Source organism: Opisthocomus hoazin, chromosome 3, assembly GCF_030867145.1.
Source record: "Opisthocomus hoazin isolate bOpiHoa1 chromosome 3, bOpiHoa1.hap1, whole genome shotgun sequence".
Lineage (NCBI taxonomy): Eukaryota > Metazoa > Chordata > Aves > Opisthocomiformes > Opisthocomidae > Opisthocomus > Opisthocomus hoazin.
The window spans coordinates 96,526,233-96,552,530 of record NC_134416.1 but is presented as its reverse complement, the minus strand read 5'-3'; the positions used below and the strand labels follow the sequence as shown (position 1 = coordinate 96,552,530).

Here is a 26,298-nt window from a genome sequence, read left to right as displayed (position 1 = left end):
ACTTTTAAAAATTGTTTCTGCTTCATCAAGCTTGCATAATGCTTGTCTTGCTTTAGAATTGCTACCTGCTTTTCTTTAGTTCCACTAGGCATCAGTTGATTAAAATGGAGTTAAATATAATTTTCTTGTCTTTTTTTATCAGTTTTTGTCAGAATCTTTTGAATCTGTATGCACATCTTCTAAGTTATGTGACATTTGCATTATACTATGACAATGGTCCAAATAAATCTTTTCTACCCAACGATGATGATGTTTCAATATAGCTTTTGTACAGTGACAAGAAAAGAACCTAAATCTGATAATGAGATGAAAATGATTTTTTTTAAATTTCCTTTTTAAGATAAAAAGACTTTCTTTACAAGAACTGAATGCTTAAAATAACTTTGGAATTTTACCAGAATTTAGGTTTGAGAAGGCCACAAGTTTAGAATGTAGGAAAACAAAAAAACAATTCAAAACTTGTAACAGTGTTGCAAATCTGTATAAATGAAGGCTACTCAAATGGGGGAGTAAACACTTTCTTTAAGTCTTGCTAAGGTTTCATGTTCATAATGCCTCTAGTGCTAGATAAGAGATCATGTATTTCTTAGTGTTGTCCCTGTCTCTCTGGAATAGTAGCAGGCTGTCTGCCGTGCTGAGTTGGGCTTGGCAAATGCCGAGTGAATACACAGATTCCAACTTTGGAGAGACATTGTTAAAACTATACACCAGACCTTTGTAAACAGTGAAGGAATACTTCTGTAGACATAGATAATATTTCTACCAGGTGACTTGCTTATTGTTGAGTCATAAGATTCCTATTATCCTTATCTTGCAAAAGACTCAACCCATCCTCTTGCATTTTCTCTCTTTTTACTTCACTGTATTGAAACATTTTGTATTGTTTCAATGGAGTGTTTTTATCTCTGAGGGATTAATTTGTAGTAAATTTTTGAAGTTCAGTTTTAAGAGCAGTATAAGAATGAAGTGAAAGGCCTTTTATCTCTGAAGAACATATTTTTCCGGGTATTTCAACCTTTTTTTTTTATAAAGGTAAGGCTGTTAATCAACTGGTATCCATGCATCACCACTGGAAAACAAAGTAGGTATATAAATCACCCAGCCTGTATTACTAAAAGTAACCAGCTGAATACTTCTAGTGAAGCAACTCAACTTGAAATCTGCATGGTTTCTTTTCTTAACCAATGAAGCATTTTAGTGAGAGACTGAAGTTATCCCTGTTTGATGATGGAGTACTTTTAGATGCACTTCTTGAAATATTTGATGCTTGATTCATTGACTAAGGGTGCTCATTATTACTGAGACTATATTTTCAATATGGTGATTGGAAAACAGGGCATAAATGAGGATGGCATTAGATGGAGAGAAATGAAATACTACACCTGGAAAGGTGTTTGCACTTGTCTTTGTCTGCAACAGAAGAAAAACAACTACTGTTCTGAACTTCTGTTAGGACATGATATGAGCATGCTCCATAGTATTTGTTGAAATGATTTGTTAGTGCATACTTTAGTAGCAGGTTCAGAAACCTGGCAGTAGGCCTGCTGTGAGATATACCACTGGAATGCTTTCTCCAAATTAGTGCAGTTACTCTTGATCTACCCTGTTTTAGTAGGATCAGCACTTTTAAAACTTTGTTTTTTGCTTCATTTTGTTTTTATTTTTGATTACTCTTCTGTTTTCCAAATATTACCATGTATTCCAACAGGAACTAGAGAAAGAAAGAACAGATCTTATTGAAGATGTGACTATGAACAAAAGGAGGATTAAAGACCTAGAAGATAACCTTTTGTTCCGACTTACAAGCACTAAGAGTTCTCTGGCAGATGATGAGAGTCTAATAATTGTATTAAGTAGCACTAAGAAGACTGCTGAAGAAGTTACACAGAAACTACAGACTTCTGCTGAAACTGAAGTACAGATCAACTCAGCCCGTGAAGAGTACAGACCTGGTGAGTGAAGGTAGTGATGCAAGACAAAGACTGGGGCGTGTGGTTAAAGCAGCAATACTTAGAGTAAGAGAAATGGTAGGATGAGATCAGGAAGACCATAGTGGGTAGGAAGGATCCATGTTTTCCTGTATATAAAACGTACTTCGGAAATGTCGTATTGAGTTATGGTGGAGAAAATAGTCAATGTTATGCTTCGTGTGGAATTTATAAAATGGAATGATCTATTCTTTCACTAGACTTCCCATTGCTCTATATACCAGTGTATGTGTCCATCTAGTCTACTGGGTAAGAAACTTGGGAGGGCTTGGTTGTTCTTTCATAGCTGTTAAAATGTTGACACTTTTTATGGACTGTCAATGAGACTAGTCATTAGGGTATTTAGGTAACTGTATGTTTGAGTTCAACATGTTGACATTCACTGACAGGTGAAAATGTGAAAAAAGTGAAAAAAAATGCTCTCTGGGATTCAGTGTTATACCTGCATTTTAGGAAATGTGTAAAGGGGTATGGCAAGTGTACCAGAAATCATTGCAGATTTTTAAAAACTTTTGTATTTAAAACTGAATGACAGCTGAAAGTAGGTTAAATCAGTGCTGGGTGAGTTAAATCCATATAGTTCATTTGGCTTTTATATGACTTGCGTGAAAGTCTGTAAAAATAAATTTGTTTGGTTACTCGGTACTTCAAAACATCTTATTTTTATATGTTCTACTGATGATCTGAATATTGCAGTATACCATCCAGATGGTCTCCAGATATGCTCATATTTACAAACTGGGCTTTACATAGTATGCATTAATTACAGAAAAGATTTTTTTCCCCTTGATGTATAAATGAGGATTAAATTAATGTTTTAATTATTTTTTCTGACCAGTAAAGAATGGAACAACTCAAGGATCTTCAGTTAGCATTAGTGTTAAACTCACTGTACTTGCTGTAGAGAGTTAAAGATTTCTGCTCTGCATTTCTACTTTGAACACAGTCTTCTTTCCTGTCCTTCAGTTGCAACTCGAGGTAGCATCTTATACTTCCTTATTACCGAGATGAGCATGGTCAATGTGATGTATCAGACTTCGCTTTGGCAGTTTTTGGGGCTTTTTGACCGCTCCCTAGCCAGGTAATTTAGCTATCAATAAATATCATTTGTATTTACTGAGTCCTGGAGCTGGTTGTAGTACAGTAAAGATTTGTTCTAAACTAATGTCAGAAAGAAGAGTGTTGCTCGTTACAATCTTGACAGGAATTGTCAGTTAAAATTCCCATAAGCCTTTGTCTGTTTGTTACCGAGGCAAAAAATCTTCAAACTTACAGTCCTGAAAAACTAGGCATTGGGTAATTACAAACCATTATACTATGTTGATTTTCAGCTATGCAGAAAGGCTTGATTAGAAAGGAATTTTTCTTTTTGTTGCTTCAACCTGGAAGTTGTTGCTAGCTTGCTGTCTGATATTCTGTGTTTGTGATCTATAATTTTCTCATGTGTTGAAAGTTCTGAACTGTGGCTTTTTGTCTTTTACATAGTATTCACTTTAAGAAAGCCAACGCAAATTAACAATCAACTGCAGACCTTTCTTTCAACAGGTCCACCAAGAGCCCTATTACTAGCAAGAGGGTTACTAATATTATTGAACATATGACGTATGAAGTGTTCAAATATGCTGCCCGAGGACTCTATGAGGAGCACAAATTTCTTTTCACATTATTACTTACATTGAAGATCGATATACAAAGAAACAGAGTGAACCATGCAGAATTTCTGACACTTATTAAAGGTTGGAACTATGGAACAATTTTAAGCAGAGCACATGTATTATTGTAGAAAACTTGTGAGCTGTAGTTATTTCTCCTAGCCAGCCTGCTGCTTCCATTTGTACATGAGAAGTCAGTCAATTGAATGAATACATGGTTGTCGTTCTGTTCTGGTGACAGACAACATTGTATGGTAGTTCTAATTTATAGCAGCACACTGAATATTGATAAATATATCTTTGAGAATCATGAGAATTTAAAAGGATAATTGTTAAGTAGTCTTTCAGTTGATATTTATGTCTGCTGCTCCAATACCACCAGGTAAGTGTTTGACTTAGAAAAGTTATTATTATACTAAGCATCTTTTAGTTTATTTGGTAACTGCAGGAGGACAAGCAAGGAACAGAAAGTGATGCTAACAGTTTAAAAGAATATCAGACTCTTAACTGAACTTGACAAGTTCATGGCTTTAGTCTTAACTGAATGCAAGCACTGTGTATTTTCACTTGAAAGCTTGGAGTCATTTTGTATTACAGTTCCAAGATACTTTATTTTACAGGCACCATTTATGGATTATAACTGTTAATTTTTCCATGCTGAATCTTCAGAATATCTTCTCCCAAGAAGCACTTATTTCCAGGCACATTGCACAAAGAAATAGTAACTCCTCAAAAGAGAAACTAGTTAACAAAGATTAAGTTTAAAGTACATCATAAAAAAAAATATTATAAACTGACCAAACTACAAACTCTGCTTCAGCAAAGATTACGTGACTTTTTAAGGTAAAAACCGCTGTAACCTCATGATTAAAAATCTGGATTCTTATACCTTGCATTTTCTTTTTATTTTGTGTTTGATTTCTTTCAGTTTTGGCTGGATTCCAAGGAAGGCAAATATACATACTGGCAAAGTTACTGCATTATCTACAACAACAAAAAAATCAAAGAAAAAAACATTGAAATTAAGCTTCTTCATTTTTTCTCCATAAATTCAGGCTAATTCTTTTACAGTAAAAAATAGATTTAGCTTGTAATGGAGAATTGTTACATATTTTTAAAAAATATGCTTTAAAGCAAGATGAAAAATAAGATCTGAAAATAAATTTTACATGCTACCTAACTCAGAAATTTATGATCACCCTTAGTTAAGTAGTCTTTCTCCAGACTGGGAAGACTTAGTCATGTGAAATAGTCTTGCAGTACCTAGTTTACTTTTTCCAGATAGGTCTTTTTTTTCCTTCGTCTTTCAGGTGTCTCCAACATTACTAATTTTAACTAATTCCTAATTTTCTACAGGTGGTGCTTCCCTAGACCTTAAAGCTTGTCCTCCTAAGCCAGCTAAGTGGATTCTGGATATGACTTGGCTAAACTTGGTGGAGCTCAGTAAGCTTAAGCAATTTTCAGATATTCTTGATGAAGTAAGTAAGAGCTTTTAAAAATTAATCTCTTGCTTGACAGTGATCAACTAGTAGTGATCAAGGCATGTGGTGGGAAACTGATTTATTTTATGGAACAGAATGAAATTGACAGCAGATAACCACAGTTGTGGCCCCAACTGCTGAGCAACCTGCATTGATAAAAAGACTTAAAAAACCCCAGGAAAACAAGAAGAAAGAAGAACATTTCACATAATTATATATTGTATAATTATTAATTACTATATAATTATGATACTTGCAGATTGAGTGTTTGAATGTTTCTAGACTGGGACACAACTTGCTATTATCCAGTTCATGTAATGCAACTTGAACCTTCTTCCGGTTATTAGACATTCTTACATCCCTGTTGTGATTTCTTCCACTGTTTTATGATGCTTGTTCCAATATTTCCCTGATTACGTGGAGTAAGAGTTAAGGAAAGGGTGTTCAGTAAATTCAGCACTGCTATGAATAGTCTTAATAGACACGAAGTGTATGGTAGAGAATGAAGTAAACAGCATTAGGTATATGTGAAGACTGCCTTCTGTACAGTCATGTGGGGAGGAGATATGTACCTAGTGTTTTCAAAGCTATGTCTGAGCCTAGCTATCTGTGTTCTGACATTGCTATGCCATTATATCAGTAATGAAAAATACTTAGTAGTAGCTGATTTTTTCAGAATATGTATACTTAAGGGCATTGTTGCATTTTACAATTTTGTCCTTAAAATCTGAAAGCTTTTCCTCTCCTTTTCCAATAGCCTTACTAAATCTGTGTACTAACATAGTTGAACAAATGCCTGTGTGTGGATTACATGTCTCTGACCCTCATTAAAAGTTTGTCACCTAGTGGCAGTTGAAATGTGACCTGTATGTTTGGTGAGATTTACTCCTTTGATGGTATAACTGCAGATTTCCAGAGCAGAGAAACGGTGGAAAATCTGGTTTGATAGTGAGAATCCTGAAGAAGAACTGGTTCCTAGTGGCTATGGTCAATCCCTGGACTGCTTCAGACATCTTCTTCTTATCAGATCTTGGTGTCCTGACAGGACCATAGCTCAGGTATATTTATTTAGCCAACATAGTCTAAGTGTCATTAAAATAATAGTTACAGGATTGCAGTTCAGTATTTTTTTTATTTAATGCTAAACTCCTTTTTGTAATTGACCTACACGTTACATTTTCTGAAATTCTTTTCAGACTATTTCTGCGTTTGTTACAAGGGCAGTGTTAGCAAAATTATTCCAATATATTGATTAAATATTAGACAATGATTTTATGGAGATAGAATTTCATCTGGAAATGTATCTGTTTATTCAGTTCTGTTTTGTCTGTTCAGAAGGTAGTTTTGACCGTCCCTGCTAATACTACTCACTGGAATTGTAGAAGTGTCCACATGTTAGGCTGAAGTAAAATCTTTTCATAAACTCAGTTGTCTGAGAGAAAACAAAACATGAAAATAATTTAACTGGGGAATGATTTATTGCATGGAAAAATTAGGCCCACCTTAGAAAAACCTGTGTTAAGGTCTGTTCAAAATTTTTATTTTACAGCCATTTATTTAGAAAGGAGAGAAAGATAAAATAAAAGTTTATTAAATGGTTAGACCTATGTTAAAGTAAAATCAACTTGTAGGAGCCTATTTTTAGTCTTTGCGTTCTTCTCCAGTGCAAAAGAATAAAATTATGCAATTGCTGACAATTTCAGAGCAATGGTTGGCAATTTACTGAAGTCAGAATGCATCACTCACAGCATGGTATTAATTTTACAGATGCAAACATTTAGGCATTGTGACTGGATTCAGAGAAAGTCAGCAATTATTGGTGTAACAGTAGTCAACAGAAGGTTAAATGACACTGTACAGTGAATCTCTCAGATGTGTGTTACGTTTCTGAAATGGATCATGCAAAATTAGCTCCTCAATTCTGTTAATGGGGGCAAGATACACTTTCATCTTACGATGGTTTTATGGAAACTGTTCACTTATCAAATGCTAGATATCTTTTGTCTCTGAGAAGTAACCCAGAGGTATTAAGGGGAAGATGGGTCTAAGACAAAAGCAAAGTAGTGGGAAAGAATATAAGGAAAGATTGTCTCAAACAGTTTGAAAGAGCCTTTTCTGTTTCTTAGTGAAAAGGAACAATACTCTAATAATTTTTTGAAATAAATAAATAAGGAATAACAGAGATGATCTTCACCCCTTCTTTTGGATCTTCTACTTAGTGACCGTTATTTTCATCATTACTGCTATTAATTTGTTGTTTGTTTAAACATGAGGGTGGGGAAAAAACTAACATCTTTAAAGCGTGTCTTCCGTCCTTTCCTCCTTTCTTCTTTAGAATTTGGAAAGGACAGCTAGATTTTAAGGTTAAGAGTTATGCTATCTTGTCGCATCCTGCCTAAGGTGGTGGTGGTTGGGAAGTGACTCAGGTTCTGTGAATCCCCTTGGGCTAAATTAAGGGGAAACTACAGCAAATGATCATTTTAAGGATTTTATTTATAACAGAGGTAGCTTGGAAAACATGGAATCACACAGAATCACAGAATGTTAGGGGTTGGAAGGGAACTCTGTGGGTCATCTAGTCCAACTGTCAACTTGGGTTCTTATCAAAAATGTCTATAAGAGGGAGAGTAAAAAAAAGAGAAGAAAGAGGGGCAACAAAAAAGGTGTTTCACCACCCTAGGATCCCGCAATGATGACAACAGGCATGGCATCCTCTGGTGGCAGGCCCCCACCAGGCTCTTTGCACTTGTGTCTGTTATCACTCTGTCTCTGCCCTTAGTTGCACCTCTTGGCGACATATGGCAATTCTTCTAGAAAGTCTGTGATCTGCTGTGCAGGTGGCGGGGGGGACGTCTCGATGGGTCTCTTAGGGGGTCTCAAGCCCCTTCCTCAAATTAACTTTATATCATCTCTGTCCATATTTGGGTAAGGCACATCAGAGATGCAGAGACCTGTCCTGTCTTACCTTGTTGCAGTCTTCGGCTGCTGGGCAGACCCCCCACTGCGGGTGGGCGTCATCCCGCCTGTCCCCGCCTGCTCAGGACAGCCCTTTGAAGGGCTGCCCCAGAGCTGAGGCAACTATTTTAGCACAATGTTTGAGGCGTTGACACATATTAACTCTTTCAGTCTCTGGCATATCTTATAGAGATACCGTCTTAAAACCCTTTCTAAAGCTTTAGTAAGGTTATTATTGCTCTTATACTGTGATTATAGGTATCATATATAATAATGCATGCACATACATGTAATAGAATAATTATTTTTTAAGTTTTAACTGGACTTATAAGGCTGTAACAAATAACACCTTCAAAACCAGTATGATATATTAATGTGTAAAAATAAATATATTACGTATCTGTATTTCTGATGCAAATTTATAGGAGGCTTTGCTCTTCAGTTTATTTAATGGTTGAATTTACACTGGGAAGAAAACAGTATTAAATGGTCCTGTCACAGCTTAAATTTACCCTTTTTAATATAGGCAAGAAAATACATCATTGACACTATGGGAGAGAAATACGCAGAGGGAGTCATCTTGGACTTGGAGAAGACATGGGAAGAGTCAGATCCACATACTCCTCTCATATGCTTTCTTTCCATGGGCTCTGATCCTACAGACTCAATTATTGCTTTGGGAAAAAGACTTAAGACAGAGACACGTTGTGTTTCCATGGGCCAGGGGCAAGAAATCCATGCTCGTAAACTTCTACAGCAGACAATGGCTTATGTAAGAGACAAAGATCGGAATGTTTTTTGTATGTGTTAAATGCTTAGAAATGACAATCCTGTCATGAAATAAAGTTATTTGGTGGGTAGCTAATGCTGAAGAAAGAACCTATATTTATTTGTATAAATAAATGTCCTAAGCAATAGGACTGTCTTTTCACAATCATTTAATTATCCATAACAAGTTTTGTGACACTGTGCAGACGCAATGTTTTTCTTATAAAATTGAGTTTTTGTTGTAGGTAGTTGACTGATAAACATAGCTGAAATGATTGTTTGGATGGCATAAATAATTAAATATTCTTCAGAAAGCATTTCACAACATTTTTCTCAGTTTTGTACTTTTAGTAATGCAAACATATTTTGTTAAATAAAGATTAATTAAAAATATACTATTGATAGTTACATAACTTTGAGAAAAACAAGGCTGTAGAGCAGAGTATTTTGTATTGCTGTAGTCTGGATTTTGAATTGGGATGGACAATCTTATAGCACAGGCATTTAACAAGTGAAACATGCAAGAATTAAAGAATAAAATTTCCTGGATGAGAAAGAACAGCTGAGATGTTCCAATTTAGCGTGCTTTGCCCATCAGGTGGTAGTACTGCTATGCCTGCTGATGTGAACAGATTGAACTTCTTGTGCTTCTGTGATATGAGCTTGTTCCCTGTCTGTATAACCAGTTTTCCTCTGACTGTTGACTCAGATTCTCATTTGATGACTTCACATTAAGACCTAGTTAGCAGATTAGATGAGAAGAAACTAATTCAAAAGATAGGGCAGCAGAGCTCATTTTGTTTAGTTAAGAGAAATGCAGTTACTTTCTCTCACTGTTTCACATAACCTCCTAATGAAGAGGTATGTGAGATGTCTCTATGAAGTATGGTAATTCATATGAGAAAGCTTGATAGCTATTGATTGAAAGCAATAGGTTAATTAAGTATGTATATTTGATTATTTTACAACCCTGTGACCCTTGTGAGGAACAAGGTTTAGCAGCTTGCTCTGTGGAGCTGCTTCTGAGCTCCCTTATATAAGTCAAGATTTATCAGTGTTTATCAGCACTCTAGTCATGTCCAGATATATTTTAAAAGTGCTGATGAAACCAAACAAGCTAACAATGCCTCCAGAAGGAACAACCCACAGTTTAGCTCACATGAGATTTCTTTGGGAGAAAAAAATATTTTGTTAATTGCATGTGTACCATTACTATGGATATTGGTCTCTGTATGCAAAATGTACATGAAATCAAATGATTAAAGCCTTGGTTTTGTTTTTGGGAACAAGTGGTGCAAAACTGACTGTGGAGGACTTCTTCTTTTAACAGCTCTGATAAGCACTTAAACGTGCTATATTTTGCTGTAGCTTAGATGTGTTGGCTTTGTTCCTAACCTACAGCACAAACAAAGAATGATTTTAATGATTTCAGTTTGTAAATAATGTTGATAACTTTATATTCTGTTGTTTTAAACTAGGGAGGTTGGGCACTTCTGCAAAACTGCCACCTTGGACTTGACTTTTTGGATGAGTTGATGGACACCGTAATAGAGACAGAGACTGTCCATGAAAGCTTTCGACTGTGGATGACAACTGACATTCACAAACAGTTCCCCATCACCCTTCTTCAAATGTCTATTAAGTTTACCAATGAACCACCACAAGGGCTCAGAGCTGGACTAAAGAGAACATATAGTGGTGAGTGCTGGAGTGGTAATGATTTAATGTTAATTTAATTAAATTTAAATTAAATTTATTTAATGTGAATTTAATTTTATGCTCATTTTTGGACTCTCTGGTGTTATCATGTGGCCATATCGTAGCCACTGATAATAGGTGTGAGTTAGTGTGAGGAAGTAATCGCAATGATGCCAGAACATGTCTTGATCCTTGGTTTGAGCTAGAAATTGTGAAAATTAAAAGCAAGAGAAGATCAGCTGAAGCTCAGTTGCCGGAACTAATTGGACAGCAAAACAGGAAATGCTTATTTTTTTCTCAAATGTCTCAGTTGTAATAGTTCAGAGTGTTGAAGTTTTTAATCTTCTTGTGTCTTTTGGCACAAAAGTGACATGCTAATCTTTGTTAACTATTAAGTGCCATTTACATTGCATAAAATAAAGGCCAAAGTCTGTGCAAAAAAGCAACTTAATGTGAATTCAGCTATTAGTAAATTGTGGAGGTTTTTTTTTTCCCTGAAGTTTACACTTTGAGCAACTTAACAACGTGCTGTAAACTGTCTCTGTCGCAGAACACTTTGTAGGACAATAATTTTCTCTAGAGAGAGGCAAAAAGCCAACTGACTATCTCTAGGACTGATGCTTTAACTGATTTGAAGTAGTTTTGAAGAATACTATTACTGTGTTTTTTATAAAGCCCACTTACAATCAATAGGTGTCAGCCAGGATTTACTAGATGTCAGTGACATGGCACAATGGAAACCAATGTTGTATGCTGTAGCCTTTCTACACTCTACAGTTCAAGAAAGACGCAAGTTTGGATCTCTGGGTTGGAATATACCCTATGAGTTTAATCAAGCTGATTTCAATGCTACTGTGCAGTTCATTCAAAACCACTTGGATGGCATGGATGCCAAGAAGGTAATTAATGTTTTTGTGGGGAAGGTGTATTGTGGTGATGGATCTTTCTTGTAGTGGAATGTATATACATGGTTCCCAGTAACTGAAACACAAACAAGATTTTAAATTATTCTTTTGTTTCTCTCACAAACGTTCAACATTGCAGGCATACGTGTCTGTATACCCCCAGTCTTCAATTAGACTTTTAATCCTGTGCATGTTAAATTTCTATATTAACCTGTACATTAAAAAAAAAGTAACCCTCCTAGCCATCTTCCCCAAAAACTTCTGAAATATAAACCTTAGAAGTAAAGACCTTCTTTTCAATGCTCATTAAGTTAGATAGTTAAAAATAGATCACTTTTTAAAAAATATTATTTTGTTTAAATCTGTTTTGAGTAAAAATAATAAGATTTGGCTCCTCCAACCTATCTTGGCAGCATAAAGAAATTGAAAGTGGCTTTAAATGACTGTGTAAGAATTTCTTTTGCATTCCTCACTTTTGTGTGGTCAGTTGTCACACAGAAGTCTGTGGCACATCACTTTGTGATTGGCGTTTTAAGTGAAGCTGAAAGCATAATTAGAATTTAGCTGTATCCCTCTTGCTCAGATGCCAGAATACCATCTTGAATTAGTTGTCAGTGAATTCAATTTTGAGAAATCCTTGAAGGTGTTCTGGGAATGCAGAGTTAAAGGAAAAAAGAGTAGTAAGAAAGTTACTTACTTCCAAGAGGGACAGAGATGCAGCACTTGGTATATCAGCTGTTCTGACCAAGGGAGATGTAAATAGATGAGAAGAGTATTAGCTAAAAGTCAGTGTTTTCTATTTGGTTTTAGGGAATCTCCTGGAGTACTGTTTGTTATATGATAGGTGAGATCCAGTATGGTGGCCGTGTGACGGATGACTATGACAAAAGGCTCATGAACACCTTTGTAAAGTTTTGGTTCAGTGAAAATATGTTCAGTCAGGAATTCAGCTTCTACAAAGGATACGGCATACCGAAATGCACTGTGGTGGATCAATACCTGCAGTACATACAGGTTGGTAAATGAAAGCTTTTCAACACACACACACAAAAAAAAGCAATTTACTTGTTTCTTGCAAGTTCCCAAGTCCCCATATTTTGACTTTTCTTGAGTACCTATATTTTGTCTTTTATTCACAGATTCCTTATTGCTTCTAAGAGTTTGCGTATCTATTGGTGACAATTAATTGTTGTCATCAATGTTATCATTGTCATGACAGAGATCTTTTCTTTTTCATGTGATTTGCTGGAAGGACATACATGAAGGCATGCAGTTATTAAACAGGGCAAAGAATGGAGTCCAGACATTGGGTACAACATTACAGAAATAAAAAGTGTTGATATATGAAACTACAAGCTGACTATTAAAATAGCATATAGAGGTTAAAACTGAATTTGTTGTTAACCTTGGTGTGATTTGGGCTGTAACATGATCACAGCAAGTTATTTGCCCTAGAACTGTTTGAAGACATCTAACCTCTTATTTTACAATGTAAGGGTTTTTTTTGAGGTTTGTTATATGGTTTTGTTGTGTGTGGTGGGTTTTTTTGATAATTAGCTTATAAATCCATCTCCACTTGTGCTCTTTTGATATTTTACTATGTAGAGTCTTCCTGCTTATGACACACCAGAGGTGTTTGGTTTGCACCCCAATGCAGATATCACTTACCAAAGTAAACTTTCCAAAGACGTATGGGACATCATCCTCAGTATTCAGCCTAAAGATAGCTCTGGTGGAGGAGGTGAAACCCGAGAGGCAGTTGTAGCCAGACTGGCTGATGATATGCTGGAAAAGCTTCCTGCTGATTATGCACCATTTGAAGTGAGTTAATGAAATTCTGTCAAAAACATTTGCTCCATCTTGCTTTGTGTGGATAAAAAAAAAGTATTAATTTTTCTAAAAGCATGTCTGAGTTCATTCCTACAGGCAATACTTCAAAAATAAATTTTAAAGAAGACTCTTAACATTTATAATGAAGTCACTAGATGTGCACTGAAGTGCTTTTGTAAGAGCTTTTTCAAAATATTAAACCACTTAATGATGAAGCTGTCATTTGCACTAGGGGGGAGGTAGGACCATCAGCTTTTAACTAAGGTTGTTGACATTGTAGAGAACTGAGGTCATGTTGCAAATGTAGTCGTGCTTCTAAAAATATTACAGCTTTAGCATATGTATTACTTTGGAATTCAGCTTAGATCATGAAGATATTTTTAGGTTGCTTTCTTCTTCAGTGAAGAGAATGCTGAAAAGCTTGTCAAATGATAGCTTTCATTGATTGAAGTCTAGTGTTAGTATCTCAAAATCTATATTAAAACAAAATAGCTTATGTAATGGTAATGGGCACCTACTGCCTTGCAGCCATTTGTTTTCTGAAAGAGCAACTTCTGTTTATGTGGAAGATGGAATTACTTTCAAGGTGATAGGGTTTGCTTACAGTTAGAAAACATTTACTGATAACTACATATATAGACACTCCAATCAACTTTATTCTCTGTCCCCATCCTGGAGACAAGAGTTTGAGTGTTTGGACAATTTGTGTTGTTTATGGGTCTTTCCATAGTTCTTAATTGTCCTTTAGGGCCCTAGAATTTTAGGATACTGACATTATAGCTCTTTCCAGGTGACGCTGGTTATGAACTTCAAGTAAATTAGAGGAAAATGCCTGTAAAATAGTTAAGGTTCCTATATTTCCTTGGTCAAGGGATGCAGAACTTTTGCATTTCATTTTATTTGCCAAAACTTAAAAACAAGTAAGATTAGTTATGTCCATAATAAAGAATTTACAACACTTTTGTTATGAAATGGCTGTGAATCACCCCATTGTTTCATCAGAAAGAAGTCCACACCCATGTTTGTACAGATTCCCAAAGTAGCCACCGTGCTTATGTACGCAGTAAGATGTTTTATTAATTACATGACTGGCCTGCCATCTCCTCCTTCAGGAGAGTTGAATCTCTTATCCTTAGTCTTCTGCCATTTTACTTACTATTTAATGGAACTTGGCATGAGGACCTGATACAAGGCTAGGTGGCTTATGAATGCCAAATTTCTCCTGCCAGGTCGCTGAGCGATGAGAAGGAGCAAGGAGACTTGTACAATCTAACTCCCTTTTTTCTGTTTTTACAGTAATAAATTTTCCTTTATGTGGGGTATGCTCATGAGTAAAGACTCTTTTCAAGTATCCATGTCTTACATCTCTTGGTTTATGTTTTCTGTAGCCCATTTTGTATTATGGAATCTTCCTTCCCTCAGATGGCATAATTACAACAATACATTTTATCTGAACAGATGAGTTAATCAGTATTTAAAATTCAGATATTTTATCTAGCAGTCTTCCAAAAGATTGCACTTGATGATGTTTCTGACCTACTGTCTTTCTAGAAACCTGAGCTTTATGAGTTTCTGAAAGGCAGAATCAGGTTTCTGAGATCTGCAAAGGATTGCAATTTTTTGAGTTTCTTAAAAGGGTACTGCTTTAGTGATGGGCTAAATCTCCTGGTAGTTCTTAATCCAACTGTCTTCAGATTCTATTCGCCATCTCCAGTGATAGATATGTGGCTTAATAAAGACACACATAATATATAGTGTCATTGTATAGGTACAATTAGCCTTTTTAAATTTACAAGAGCTCTTTTTGAACAGATCAGTTTTGATAAAAAATGACAAATTGAAATTTAGTTTGTATTAATGAAAGTGAATGTGGATCACTAAACTTTTTCACATAGTGAAAACTATGGAGTTTCCTTTTTGTGTAGCAAAATACTGACAAACTTAGAAAGGGAATGAATATTACTAAGTACAGGACTGTTACCCTGTATAGGATTCAGTACCTGTTATATGTAATTTTTTTACGTATTTCGCAATAGGACCATATTGACTACAAAATTTCTAGTTATGTTCATACAGTTGGTGTTAATTTGTTAGCTTCAAATTTTTGATTAAAAATGTATCAGCAAGTTTTATCAGAATACAAGACTACCAGGCATTGTGATAATTTCCAAGCATTGCTGATAAATAGTGCTATTATGCTGAGGCAAAGCAACTGGGGCAATCACTTTTGATTGGTTTACGCAAAGTGAACCTTGGGAACTGTCTGTTGGAATTAAAGCTGGAATGCTTGAAATGGAGTATGGCCTACACGCTGTTTAAATAACATTAGCTCATAGAATGATACACAGAGTAATTCATGAGTTAGACTGAAGACGTAACCAGTCTCAGCATCATAGATTTCTCTTGGAACAAATCCTGTATTTCTGTCTTGTGCAGGATTCAAGAAAGATGCCAAACTGACCATTTAACTTCCTGAATAGAAGTATTATGTCTTAATAATTGTATGGGGCCCTAACCTTGACATAAAGCCACCTTTGCTTTTTACTTCTGTTGAAGGATCTTTGGTTTTCTACCTACAGGTAAAAGAGAAATTAAAGAACATGGGACCTTTTCTGCCTATGAACATATTTTTGCGACAGGAGATTGAACAAATGCAGAGAGTTATTTCCTTAGTGAGAAGCACTCTGACTGATGTAAAACTTGCCATTGATGGGACAATAGTTATGAGTGAAAATCTGAGGGATGCTTTAGACTGCATGTATGATGGAAGGATTCCTGCTAGCTGGAAAAAAGTAGGTGTACATCACCATTATTCCTGTAGAGCTAGGCTAAACTGCTAGACATACAGTAAATACTTTTTTTTCCAAACACAAGTGTTAACCAGGACTGTGCAACTGCTGGAGTAGATTTTGGGCTAAACACAGTCAAAACAAACCCTCTTTCATTTATAAAAATAGGAATGAGTGTGGGAGATTCAGGTATTTCCCATTTTAACAGCCTGTTGCATATTGGCAGGATAAAAAGCTAGATAAAGAGAATAATTTAAAATGTGATAGTGACGATGGATTTTAAAAGATAGCACCCACACTACTTCACATAGCCCAAGTGCAATTTTCCTTAGTTTTTTTCAGAGGAAGCAGAATCATTTTGGCAGAAATCCTGTTATCTCTATGCATTGGCCTTGGCTTTAGAAAGACGTGTATACAATATTTATCCCTAGTTTACACATATATTGAATTTTGCAAAAATGTCATAAAATGGACAATTACTATAGGAAGCTTTAAGCATGTCTAAATGAAATGGTAGGGATGAGTTTCAACAGAGCAAGAATTTGCTTCAGGTTTCAGTGGGATGCAACACTTATCTATCAGCTTAAAAGTTAAGACGTGAATAATGAGCTTTAGATACGCTTTGCTAATATTGTGTTGTTTAGTACCTTGTGAGGAATTACCTTTTCTTGATGGGAATATAGTGATTTAAAACTACTGAATAAAATAACAAAATGAACATGCTGTTTGCTCTCTTTAGGCATCTTGGGCTTCTAGTACACTTGGTTTCTGGTTTACTGAGCTTCTAGAAAGAAACCATCAGTTTTACAGCTGGATTTTTGAAAGCCGACCAAATTGCTTCTGGATGACAGGATTTTTTAATCCTCAAGGATTTTTAACTGCAGTGAGGCAGGTAAATTGTGTTTAAAGTCTTGCTCTGCTTATTCTTTAATATACTTTTTTTTAAAAAATATATATTGTGTGTTGAAGCCTGAGTTATACGCCTGGCTCTGTCATGTCTGAAAGGAAAATATGTGACTGCATAGCTGTCTAACGTTTCCTAAGTAAGGCATTCTTCCTCTGCACATACTTTTTCAGTATGTCAACCACTAACCAGCACAAGAAGGACATGAACCTGTTGGAGCAGGTCCAGAGGAGGGCAACAGAAATGATCAGAGGGATGGAGCACCTCTCCTATGAGGACAGGCTGAGAGAGTTGGGGTTGTTTAGCCTGCAGAAGAGAAGGCTCTGGGGAGACCTTGTAGCAGCCCTTCAGTACCTGAAGGGGGCCTACAGAAAAGATGGAGACAATCATATTAGCAGGGCATGTTGTGACAGGGCAACGAGTAATGGCTTGAAACTGAATGAGGGTAGATTCAGAGTAGATATAAGGAAGAAATTTTTTTACAGTAAGGGTGGTGATATACTGGAATGGGTTGCCCGGAGGGGTAGTGGAGGCCCCCATCCCTGGAAACATTCAAGGTCAGGTTGGAAAAAGGTTAGGGGAAAAAGGATTCTTGGCCACAAGCTGGTGGGGCTCATTGAGAGGGCTTTAAACTAGGTTCGAAGGGGGAAGGGGTCATAGCCCAGCTCACTAGGGATGAGCCCAGGCTTGGCGTGTCAGGGTCAGGGATGAGATTGACAGCCCAGCTCAAGTGTGTCTATACCAACGCACGTAGCATGGGCAATAAACAGAAGGAGCTGGAAGCCATTGTACAGCAGGATGGCTACGACTTGGTCGCCATCACAGAAAAGTGGTGGGACAACTCGCATGACTGGCATGCTGTCATGGATGACTAAAGACTCTTTAGGAAAGACAGGCCAACAAGGAGAGGTGGTGGAGTTGCTCTATATGTGAAGGAGCAACTGGAATGCATTGAGCTCGGCCTGGGGGCAAATGAGGAACGAGTTGAGAGCTTATGGGTTAGAATTAAGGGACAGGCTCGTAAGGGTGACATTACGGTGGGTGTGTACTACAGGCCACCTGACCAGGAGGAGGAGGTTGATAAGGCCTTCTACAGGCAGCTGCAAGCAGCCTCACAGTCCCAGGCCCTGGTTCTCATGGGGGACTTCAACCACCCTGACATCAGCTGGGAAGACCATACAGCTAGGCAGGTGCAATCCAGGAGGTTCCTACAGAGCATCGATGATAACTTTCTGATGCAAGTGATGGAGGAACCAACAAGGAAAGGCGCTCTGCTGGACCTTGTATTAACAAACAAGGAGGGACTGGTAGAGGATGTGAAGGTTGGAGGTAGACTTGGCTGCAGTGACTATGAAATGGTGGAGTTCAGGATCCTGCATGGAGGAAGCAGGGTGATAAGCAAGATCAAAACCTTGGACCTCAGGAGAGCTAACTTTGGCCTCTTCAAGGAGCTACTGGGAGGAATCCCGTGGGCCAGGGCAGGGGAGTCCAAGAGTGCTGGTCGCTCTTTAAATGTCACTTCCTCCATGCCCAGGAGCGGTGCATCCCCCTGAGAAAGTAATCTAGCAAAGGAGGCAGGAGACCTTCATGGTTGAACAAGGAGCTTCTAGAGGAGATCAGGTGGAAGGGAAAGGTCCATGGAATGTGGAAAGAGGGACAGGCCACTTGGGAAGAGTACAGGAACGTGGTCAGAGCGTGCAGGGATGCAATGAGGAAGGCCAAGGCCCACCTGGAATTGAATCTGGCAAGGGATGTCAAAAACAACAAGAAGGCTTCTTCAACTACATCAGTAGCAAAAGGAAGGCTAGGGACAATGTGGGGCCACTGCTGAATGAGGCGGGTGTCCTGGTGACGGAGGATGCGGAGAAGGCAGAGCTACTGAATGCCTTCTTTGCTTCAGTCTTCAGTGCCAAGGCAGGCCCTCAGGAATCCCAGGCCGGGGAGGTAAGAGAAGCAGCCCACAGGAAGGATGACTTTCCCTTGGTTGAGGAGGACTGCGTGAGGGATCACTTAGGCAATCTGGATGCCCAAAAATCCATGGGCCCTGATGGAATGCACCCACGAGTGCTGAGGGAGCTGGTGGATGTCATTGCTGAGCCACTCTCCATCATCTTTGGGAGGTCCTGGAAGACAGGAGAGGTGCCTGAGGACTGGAGAAAGGCCAATGTCACTCCAATCTTCAAAAAGGGCAGGAAGGAGGACCCAGGGAACTACAGGCCGGTCAGCCTCACCTCCATCCCGGGAAAGGTGATGGAGCAGCTTATCCTGGAGGCCATCATCAAGCAAGTGGAAGAAAAGAAGGTTATCAGGAGTAGTCAGCATGGCTTCACCAAGGGGAAATCATGCCTGACCAATCTGATAGCTTTCTGTGATGGCATGACTGGCTGGGTAGATGAGGAGAGAGCCGTGGATGTTGTCTACCTCGACTTCAGCAAGGCTTTCGCCAGTGTCTCCCATAACATCCTCCTAGGGAAGCTGAGGAAGTGTGGGCTGGATGAGTGGTCGGTGAGGTGGATTGAGAACTGGCTGAATGGCAGAACTCAGAGGGTTGTCATCAGCGGCGCTGAGTCTAGTTGGAGGCCGGTAACTAGTGGTGTCCCCCAGGGGTCAGTACTGGGCCCACTCTTGTTCAAATTCTTCATCAATGACCTGGATGAAGAGCTAGAATGTACCCTCAGCAAGTTTGCTGATGACACGAAACTGGGAGGAGTAGTAGGTACACCGGCAGGCTGTGCTGCCATTCAGCATGACCTGAACAGGCTGGAAAGTTGGGCAGAGAGGAACCTGATGAGGTTCAACATGGGCAAGTGCAGGGTCCTGCATCTGAGGAGGAATAAGCCCATGCACCAGTACAGGCTTGGGGTGGACCTGCTGGAGAGCAGCTCTGTGGAGAGGGACCTGGGTGTCCTGGTGGACGACAGGTTAACCATGAGTCAGCAGTGTGCCCTGGCTGCCAAGAAAGCCAATGGCATCCTGGGGTGCATTAGGAGGAGTGTGGCCAGCAGGTCGAGGGAGGTTCTCCTCCCCCTCTACACTGCCTGAAGAAGAGAAGGCTGCGGGGAGACCTAATAAATGCTTACAAATATCTCAAGGGTGGGTGTCAGGAGGATGGGGCCAAACTCTTTTCAGTGGTGCCCAGCGACAGGACAAGGGGCAATGGGCACAAACTGAAGCATGGGAAGTTCTGTCTGAACATGAGGAAGAACTTCCCTCTGAGGGTGACGGAGCACTGGAACAGGCTGCCCAGGGAGGTTGTGGAGTCCCGTTCTCTGGAGATATTCAAGACCTGCCTGGACGCGGTCCTGTGCAGCTTGCTGTAGGTGACCCTGCTTCGGGAGGGGAGTTGGACTAGATGACTCACAGAGGTCCCCTGCAACCCCGAACATTCTGTGATTCTGTGGAAGGGTCTCTGAGCAACCTCTGATTAAAGATGTCCCTGCTCACTGCAGGGGGGTTGGGCTAGATGATGTCTAAAAGTCCCTTCCAACGCAAATCATTCTATAATTCTAATATTTTAAAATACATTTCCTATTTTGACTGAGCCCCATGTATGTATGGGCTACCTTACAACATTATTAAGGTAGACTGGAGAAGTAATGTCTGATGTTACCATTGAGATATCTCTGAAAGTTGTTAAGCACTTAAATTTATTTTCCTTTTTTCCCCCATCCCTTTTGGTCTGTGTTCAGCAGTTACTCGGCTAGAATAGCTATTCAGAATTAGTCTTAAATTACACTTCTTCAGTTCAGTAGCTGATTCAGTCTCTCTTCATGAAGTGGGAAAGAATTTCCTTATTCGGGTGTGCTAAGTATGAAGTTTGGTATATTTGTTAATGTATGTATTTCTGTCAAGTTGCTGATTGTGTTGGTTGCTCAACATGCTGCTTGCATTTGGCAAGGGAATTACTTTTTACTTTAAAAGGAGGCAATAAATACGTGCGTTGGTCGGCATAAAGGGACACATAAGAGACAATAATTATCTGGAATTTGTAAAATTGGTAAGAATACTCAAGTAAGAATCCAATGGGACCTCAGAAAAAAGCTACCTTTTGGAGGAGAGAACAATTTGCAGAGAGGGAAAATCTCCCCTCTTGCTCTGAGGTCTGGGTAGTGTAATCTTCATCTGTCTATCTGAAGTTCTAATTGGTGACGTACTTCTACTGAAATTGCAGGCATATAGCCTTGGAATAATATAAATAAGATATTTCTTTTGAATAAACAGTCCTAAACTGGGAGTTTCGTTTGGACCCAAGCTCATGGAAAGGGTTTAGTGGCAGGATCTGAAACAGTTGGAATCTACAGAACTTTTCGTGTTCGCTAAAAAGAGAAGGTGGTTACACAACTAGCTAATGTCCCAAGTGAAAACCAAAGTTACTTTCTGGGCTTTGCTATGTGGTGGAACAAATGAAAATGGGAAAGATGCAGAGCCAGAATGAGCGCTGAACTATAACTCTCCTGTTCTTTTAAAGCCGCTAATTAACAGCCGTATGGGATAAATATGAATTCCAATTACTTCAAACAAGGATCTTGGAAAACTTTTACCAGATCGGGATAAAACTTAGGTCTGGCATAAATTTATGGCATGGGAAAGTAAGAGATTGGGCAGCATAAAGGAGTGTTGTCTAGTGCACTAACTAACTGACTAAATTTGAAGTATATGTTGAATCTTAAATAGGTCTGTCTTCAAGTGTTCTCTGGGTTTTTTGCAGTCTTTTTATTTAGATTTAGAGTTGAGTGAGCTCTTACTCATTATTAAGAATAGAGTTAATGAAGAGTATAGGTACAGCAAAAGGAAGGAAACCCCGGAAAATATGCAGCCAATTATGCATTTTGCTTTTGTCATTGGAACTGTTTTACTTAGCACATGCAGTTAATATTTTCTCATGTCATGTAAGCTGTGAAATTTTTGTGTGTGCAAGAGCGAGTTACCATTGGCATTCAGTGGTTGCGTTACTTGTTATGGTCTTAAGATATTGTATATAATAGAAGGACTGAAAATGAAATACAATGGATAAAGTACAGAAAGCTTTCTTGTAGAACCATGCCATCACTAGCTTAGAGAGGAGTCAAACTGCTGTAAACATGGATATCATAAAAAGTGAAGTTTTTGTATTGAAGAGGATAGGTTATGACCATACAAATATGTTTCTAATAAATGCTTGGGAAAAAAGGCTCTGTGCACATGTGAAGATGTAATGTCCATACTTTTATCTGTTTTGGACAGGAAATAACAAGGGCTAACAAAGGATGGGCTCTTGACAGTGTAGTGCTGTGCAATGAGGTCACTAAATGGATGAAGGATGATATCACAAGCCCTCCTTTGGAAGGTGTCTATGTGTATGGACTGTATTTGGAAGGAGCTGGTTGGGACAGAAGAAACATGAGACTAACTGAGTCTAAGCCCAAGGTGCTCTCTGAGATGATGCCGGTTATAAGGATATATGCAGAGAATAACAGTAAGTAGCTGTATTTTAAAGGGTGTTATTTTGATAGAACTCAATGTAACTGTTATGGGTTTACATGGCAAGGTTTTGGTAGCGGGGGGAGGGGGGGCTATAGGGGTGGCTTCTGAGAGAAGCATCCCCCATGCCTGATAAAGCCAGTGCTAGCTGGCTCTAAGACAGACCCGCCACTGGCCGAGGCCAATTCAGTCAGCGACGGTGGTAGCGCCTCTGTGATAACGTATTTAAGAAAGGGAAGAAAAGAACTCTGCAGTGAAATGGCAGTTAGAGAGAGGAGTGAGACCATGTGAGAGAAACAACCCTGCAGACACCAAGGTCAGTGAAGAAGGAGGGGGGAGGAGGTACCTGAAATGTCGGAGTAGAGAGCCTTCCCTTGAAACTTGTGATGAAGACCATGGTGAGGCAGGCTGTCCCCCTGCAGTCCATGGAGGTCCATGATGGAGCAGATATCCACCTGTAGCCCATAGAATGGACCCCACCCTGGAGCAGGTGGATGCCTGAAGGAGCCTGGGAGCCTGTGCTGGAGCAGGCTTCTGCCAGGACCTGCAGACCCGTGGAGAGAGGAACCCACGCCGGAGCAGGTTTGCTGGCAGGGCTTGTGACCCCGTGGGGGATCCACGCTGGAGCAGCCTGTTCCTGAAGGACTGCACCCCATGGGAAGGACCCAAGCTGGGGCAGTTTGTGAAGAGTGGCAGCCCATGGGAAGGACTCACGTTGGAGAAGTTTGTGGAGAACTGTCTCCTGTGAGAGGAACCTTAACGCTGGAGCAGGGGAAGAGAGTGACGAGTCTCCCCCCTGAGGGACAAGCAGCAGCAGAGACAATGTGTGATGAACTGACTGTAACCCCCATTCCCCATCCCCCTGTGCCACTCAGGGGGGAGGAGGGAGAGAAACAGGAGTGAAGCTGAGCCCGGGAAGAAGGGAGGGGTGGGGGGAAGGTGTTTTAAGATCTGTTTTTATTTCTTATTTTCCCACTCTGTTTTGATTGGTGATGAATTAAACTCGCTTTTCTCCCCAAGTTCAGTGACAGTAATTGGTGAGTGATCTCTCCCTGTCTTGTCTCGACCTTTGAGCTTTTCATCATGTTTTCTCTCCCCTGTCCAGCTGAGGAGGGGGAGTGAGAGAGCAGTTTTGGTGGGCACCTGACATTTATCCAGGCCAAACCAAGACAGTAACTTTTTATTCAACTGCATGGAAGTCTTTTAGGCTTTAGGGATTTCATGAGGCTGTAGCTATTGGTTGTATGCATACTGAATCTTTTTCAACAGGGGAGACTTCCCAGTCTTCCGTACAAAATGAGTTTTCAGCCTTCCTTGGTAATTGATAACAGGCACTTCTTTTTCTAGTATTCAGATAGATCTCTACCTTCTGGTCTTAATAGTGTTAATGACTTTTAAAACCCATTACAGATGAGCTGTTCTATGCCTCCTCTGACAAATATGCTTGCATTCAGTCTTCCATTGTCAATACATATCCTAGTAAAGAGGGAAAGTGAGGTGATGGAAGATGTTTTGTCTCTGAGGCAGAAAAGGACTGGAAGAATGGAAAGGAAACTTAATAGTGCTGTTTTGTGAAAATGTATAATTTAGCTTAATGTTGGGGGTTTTTTGTGTATAAAATAGGAAATGCTGTTGAATAGAGTTATAAAACAGAACAGAGCTGACCACTGTTGAAAGTAAAATTGGAAACTTCTGTTGAAAAGCATTCCACCTCCAAAAGCAAAGCCTGCTTACATGGTATTTTGCCAGGATTTTGTATAGCTAATCTTCTTATAAGAGGCATGATCACTGCGAAAGCAGACAAGATGCTAAATAATGAACACTGAAGTATTAAATGCGACTACACTACTGTTCTAATTCTGCAGTGAAGTAGTTGACAATTCATACTCTGAAATTCTAAATGCATTTCAAAACAGCTTGTTTAAAATAGGGCATTGTTACTTTTGACACATTAATAATATATTGATAGCAAGTAATGTTCAGTGGGCAGACTGAACTAATAATAACACTAATCATGCTAGAGTGTCCATTTACATTTCTTGCTACATCCAGTTCCTAGGTGCTGATATTAAACCTTAAACCTACAGGAATTTCAGGCTATATGTGGCCTTCAGCTGGCAATAACACAGTAGCAAACAGTGTGAGAATTGAGTAAGTTTTCTTTGGTGGTGATGGAGAGCTATGCACTATTGAACTTCTATTCAATTTTACATTTGCCTTATGCCCAGTCCCTCATTGCTTTTTATGTCTCTTCTGTCTTTTCAGCTGTGAAAGATCCACGTCTGTATTCATGTCCAGTCTACAAAAAGACCATTCGAACAGATATGAATTACATTGCGGCTGTGGATCTTAGAACCCTTCAGCCTCCAGAGCACTGGGTGTTGCGTGGGGTAGCACTTCTGTGTGATGTCAAGTAATGTTAAAGAAAAAGGTTTCTAAGAGTTCTTTTCTGTTTTTAAGTGTAAACATCAATAGTATATATAGTAACATAGTTAACTACAATGGATCACTTCTAAAAGCATTTTTTTCTAGGGCATAGATTCCATTATGGTATTTTTAGAAAATGATTCTCAATAAACCTCTACAATAGGCTTATAAATGCGGAGTCTTAGAGTGATCTTATGTTTGGTAAATAGATAGAAGTACTTCCTTTCATATCTTGACAAATCATGACAAATATTTAGTGTTCCTATCTCACTATCGTGTGCTTATTTTTACCTTGAATAAAGATTGACTTGAACATCGTTACTCTTCAGTGGTGAATATCCTTGTATTGGGGCTTACCTTCAAGTAGCTAAATACAAAGATTTTTTTTTGGGGGATGTATGTCTGCGGAAAGCTAAGCCTAGTTGCTCATTCATATTAGTTAATATTCCTCAAGATGATGTTCTGAGATTTACCTCCTAGCTGATAGTTTCTAGTTTGCTTGCTGTCTAAATAAGGAATGTGAGATTGGAAAAATGTCACACCTATTTCACCATTTGGAGAAAAATTTCATTGTGTTATGTAGAAAAACAAGCATTTGACAGCTGCCAGAATTCCTTACTATCTGGTTCATGATTTATAAGTATGTAATGGATAGGAAGAAAATAGTTCCATAAGAATGCTTGGATATTTTTTTCATGTGCTGCTACACCAGATTTGAGTCAACCTTCATCAAAGTTATTAGTTTTATGACATCAATTTTAGCTTTGCTTCTGCTCTAATTTTGCAATGTTGTGATTATATATTGGTTTTTTTTTTTTCTCCCTTTCTCCTTTTTTACTTATGTGCTGCAGTCTTTTTGGTGTCTGAGCTAGATAGGAAACTTTTCGTGTACGAGTCTATCTTGAGAGAGAACTGTTAGCAGCTCCCTTTAGTTAAACACTATCAGCTTCACACGTCAAGCACACTTATTTAATCATCAAAAAGCCAGCGTACTTTTGTTGCTGAGTCCAATAGGTCCTGTGCCTTGGTGGTCCACTAGTCATTCACAATAACAGGTGCTGCAGAATAGAAAGCAGAAAGAACCATTACTTCTGGTGCATCTGTCATACATAAATGTTGCAATGGAGAAACTGTTTTCAATTTCATGCCAAATCAATACATGGAATTTGGAGGGTGCATTAATTAGTTTATTAATAAACATGCTAAATATATCTATTGCCTAAAGCTAATATTTAAAGAAATAAAAAATATTTGTTAGATGATAGGATAATTGTCTTTGTATTTTACTGGAGTCTTCAGTATTCATTTCTACGGTAAAACCAGCTATGAAACTTAGGTGGAATATTGATTCTGTTTGAAACTCTAGTTGTAGAGGTCTTGCCATTGTCTTTCCATCTTGGAATTATTCTTTTTTCTTTTTTTTGTTCTTTTTTCTTTTAAA

The 26,298-nt window shown here is 38.7% G+C and overlaps 1 protein-coding gene across 1 annotated transcript in view; it reads left to right on the top strand.

Annotated features, from left to right (window-relative positions):
* The window catches only part of DNAH5 (dynein axonemal heavy chain 5), a 158,205-nt gene extending 132,881 nt beyond the window's left edge, over positions 1-25,324 (top strand). Inside the window, exons 66-79 of the mRNA XM_075417108.1 lie at positions 1,709-1,952; positions 2,955-3,069; positions 3,534-3,724; positions 4,997-5,118; positions 6,030-6,179; positions 8,603-8,848; positions 10,323-10,542; positions 11,236-11,441; positions 12,258-12,461; positions 13,053-13,268; positions 15,857-16,069; positions 16,806-16,958; positions 22,194-22,425; positions 24,696-25,324. Of these exons, the coding sequence (XP_075273223.1) occupies positions 1,709-1,952; positions 2,955-3,069; positions 3,534-3,724; positions 4,997-5,118; positions 6,030-6,179; positions 8,603-8,848; positions 10,323-10,542; positions 11,236-11,441; positions 12,258-12,461; positions 13,053-13,268; positions 15,857-16,069; positions 16,806-16,958; positions 22,194-22,425; positions 24,696-24,847 (2,664 nt within the window). The 3' untranslated portion in view covers positions 24,848-25,324. The remainder of the gene's footprint in view (positions 1-1,708; positions 1,953-2,954; positions 3,070-3,533; positions 3,725-4,996; positions 5,119-6,029; positions 6,180-8,602; positions 8,849-10,322; positions 10,543-11,235; positions 11,442-12,257; positions 12,462-13,052; positions 13,269-15,856; positions 16,070-16,805; positions 16,959-22,193; positions 22,426-24,695) is intronic.
* The last annotated feature ends 974 nt before the right edge of the window (positions 25,325-26,298 follow it).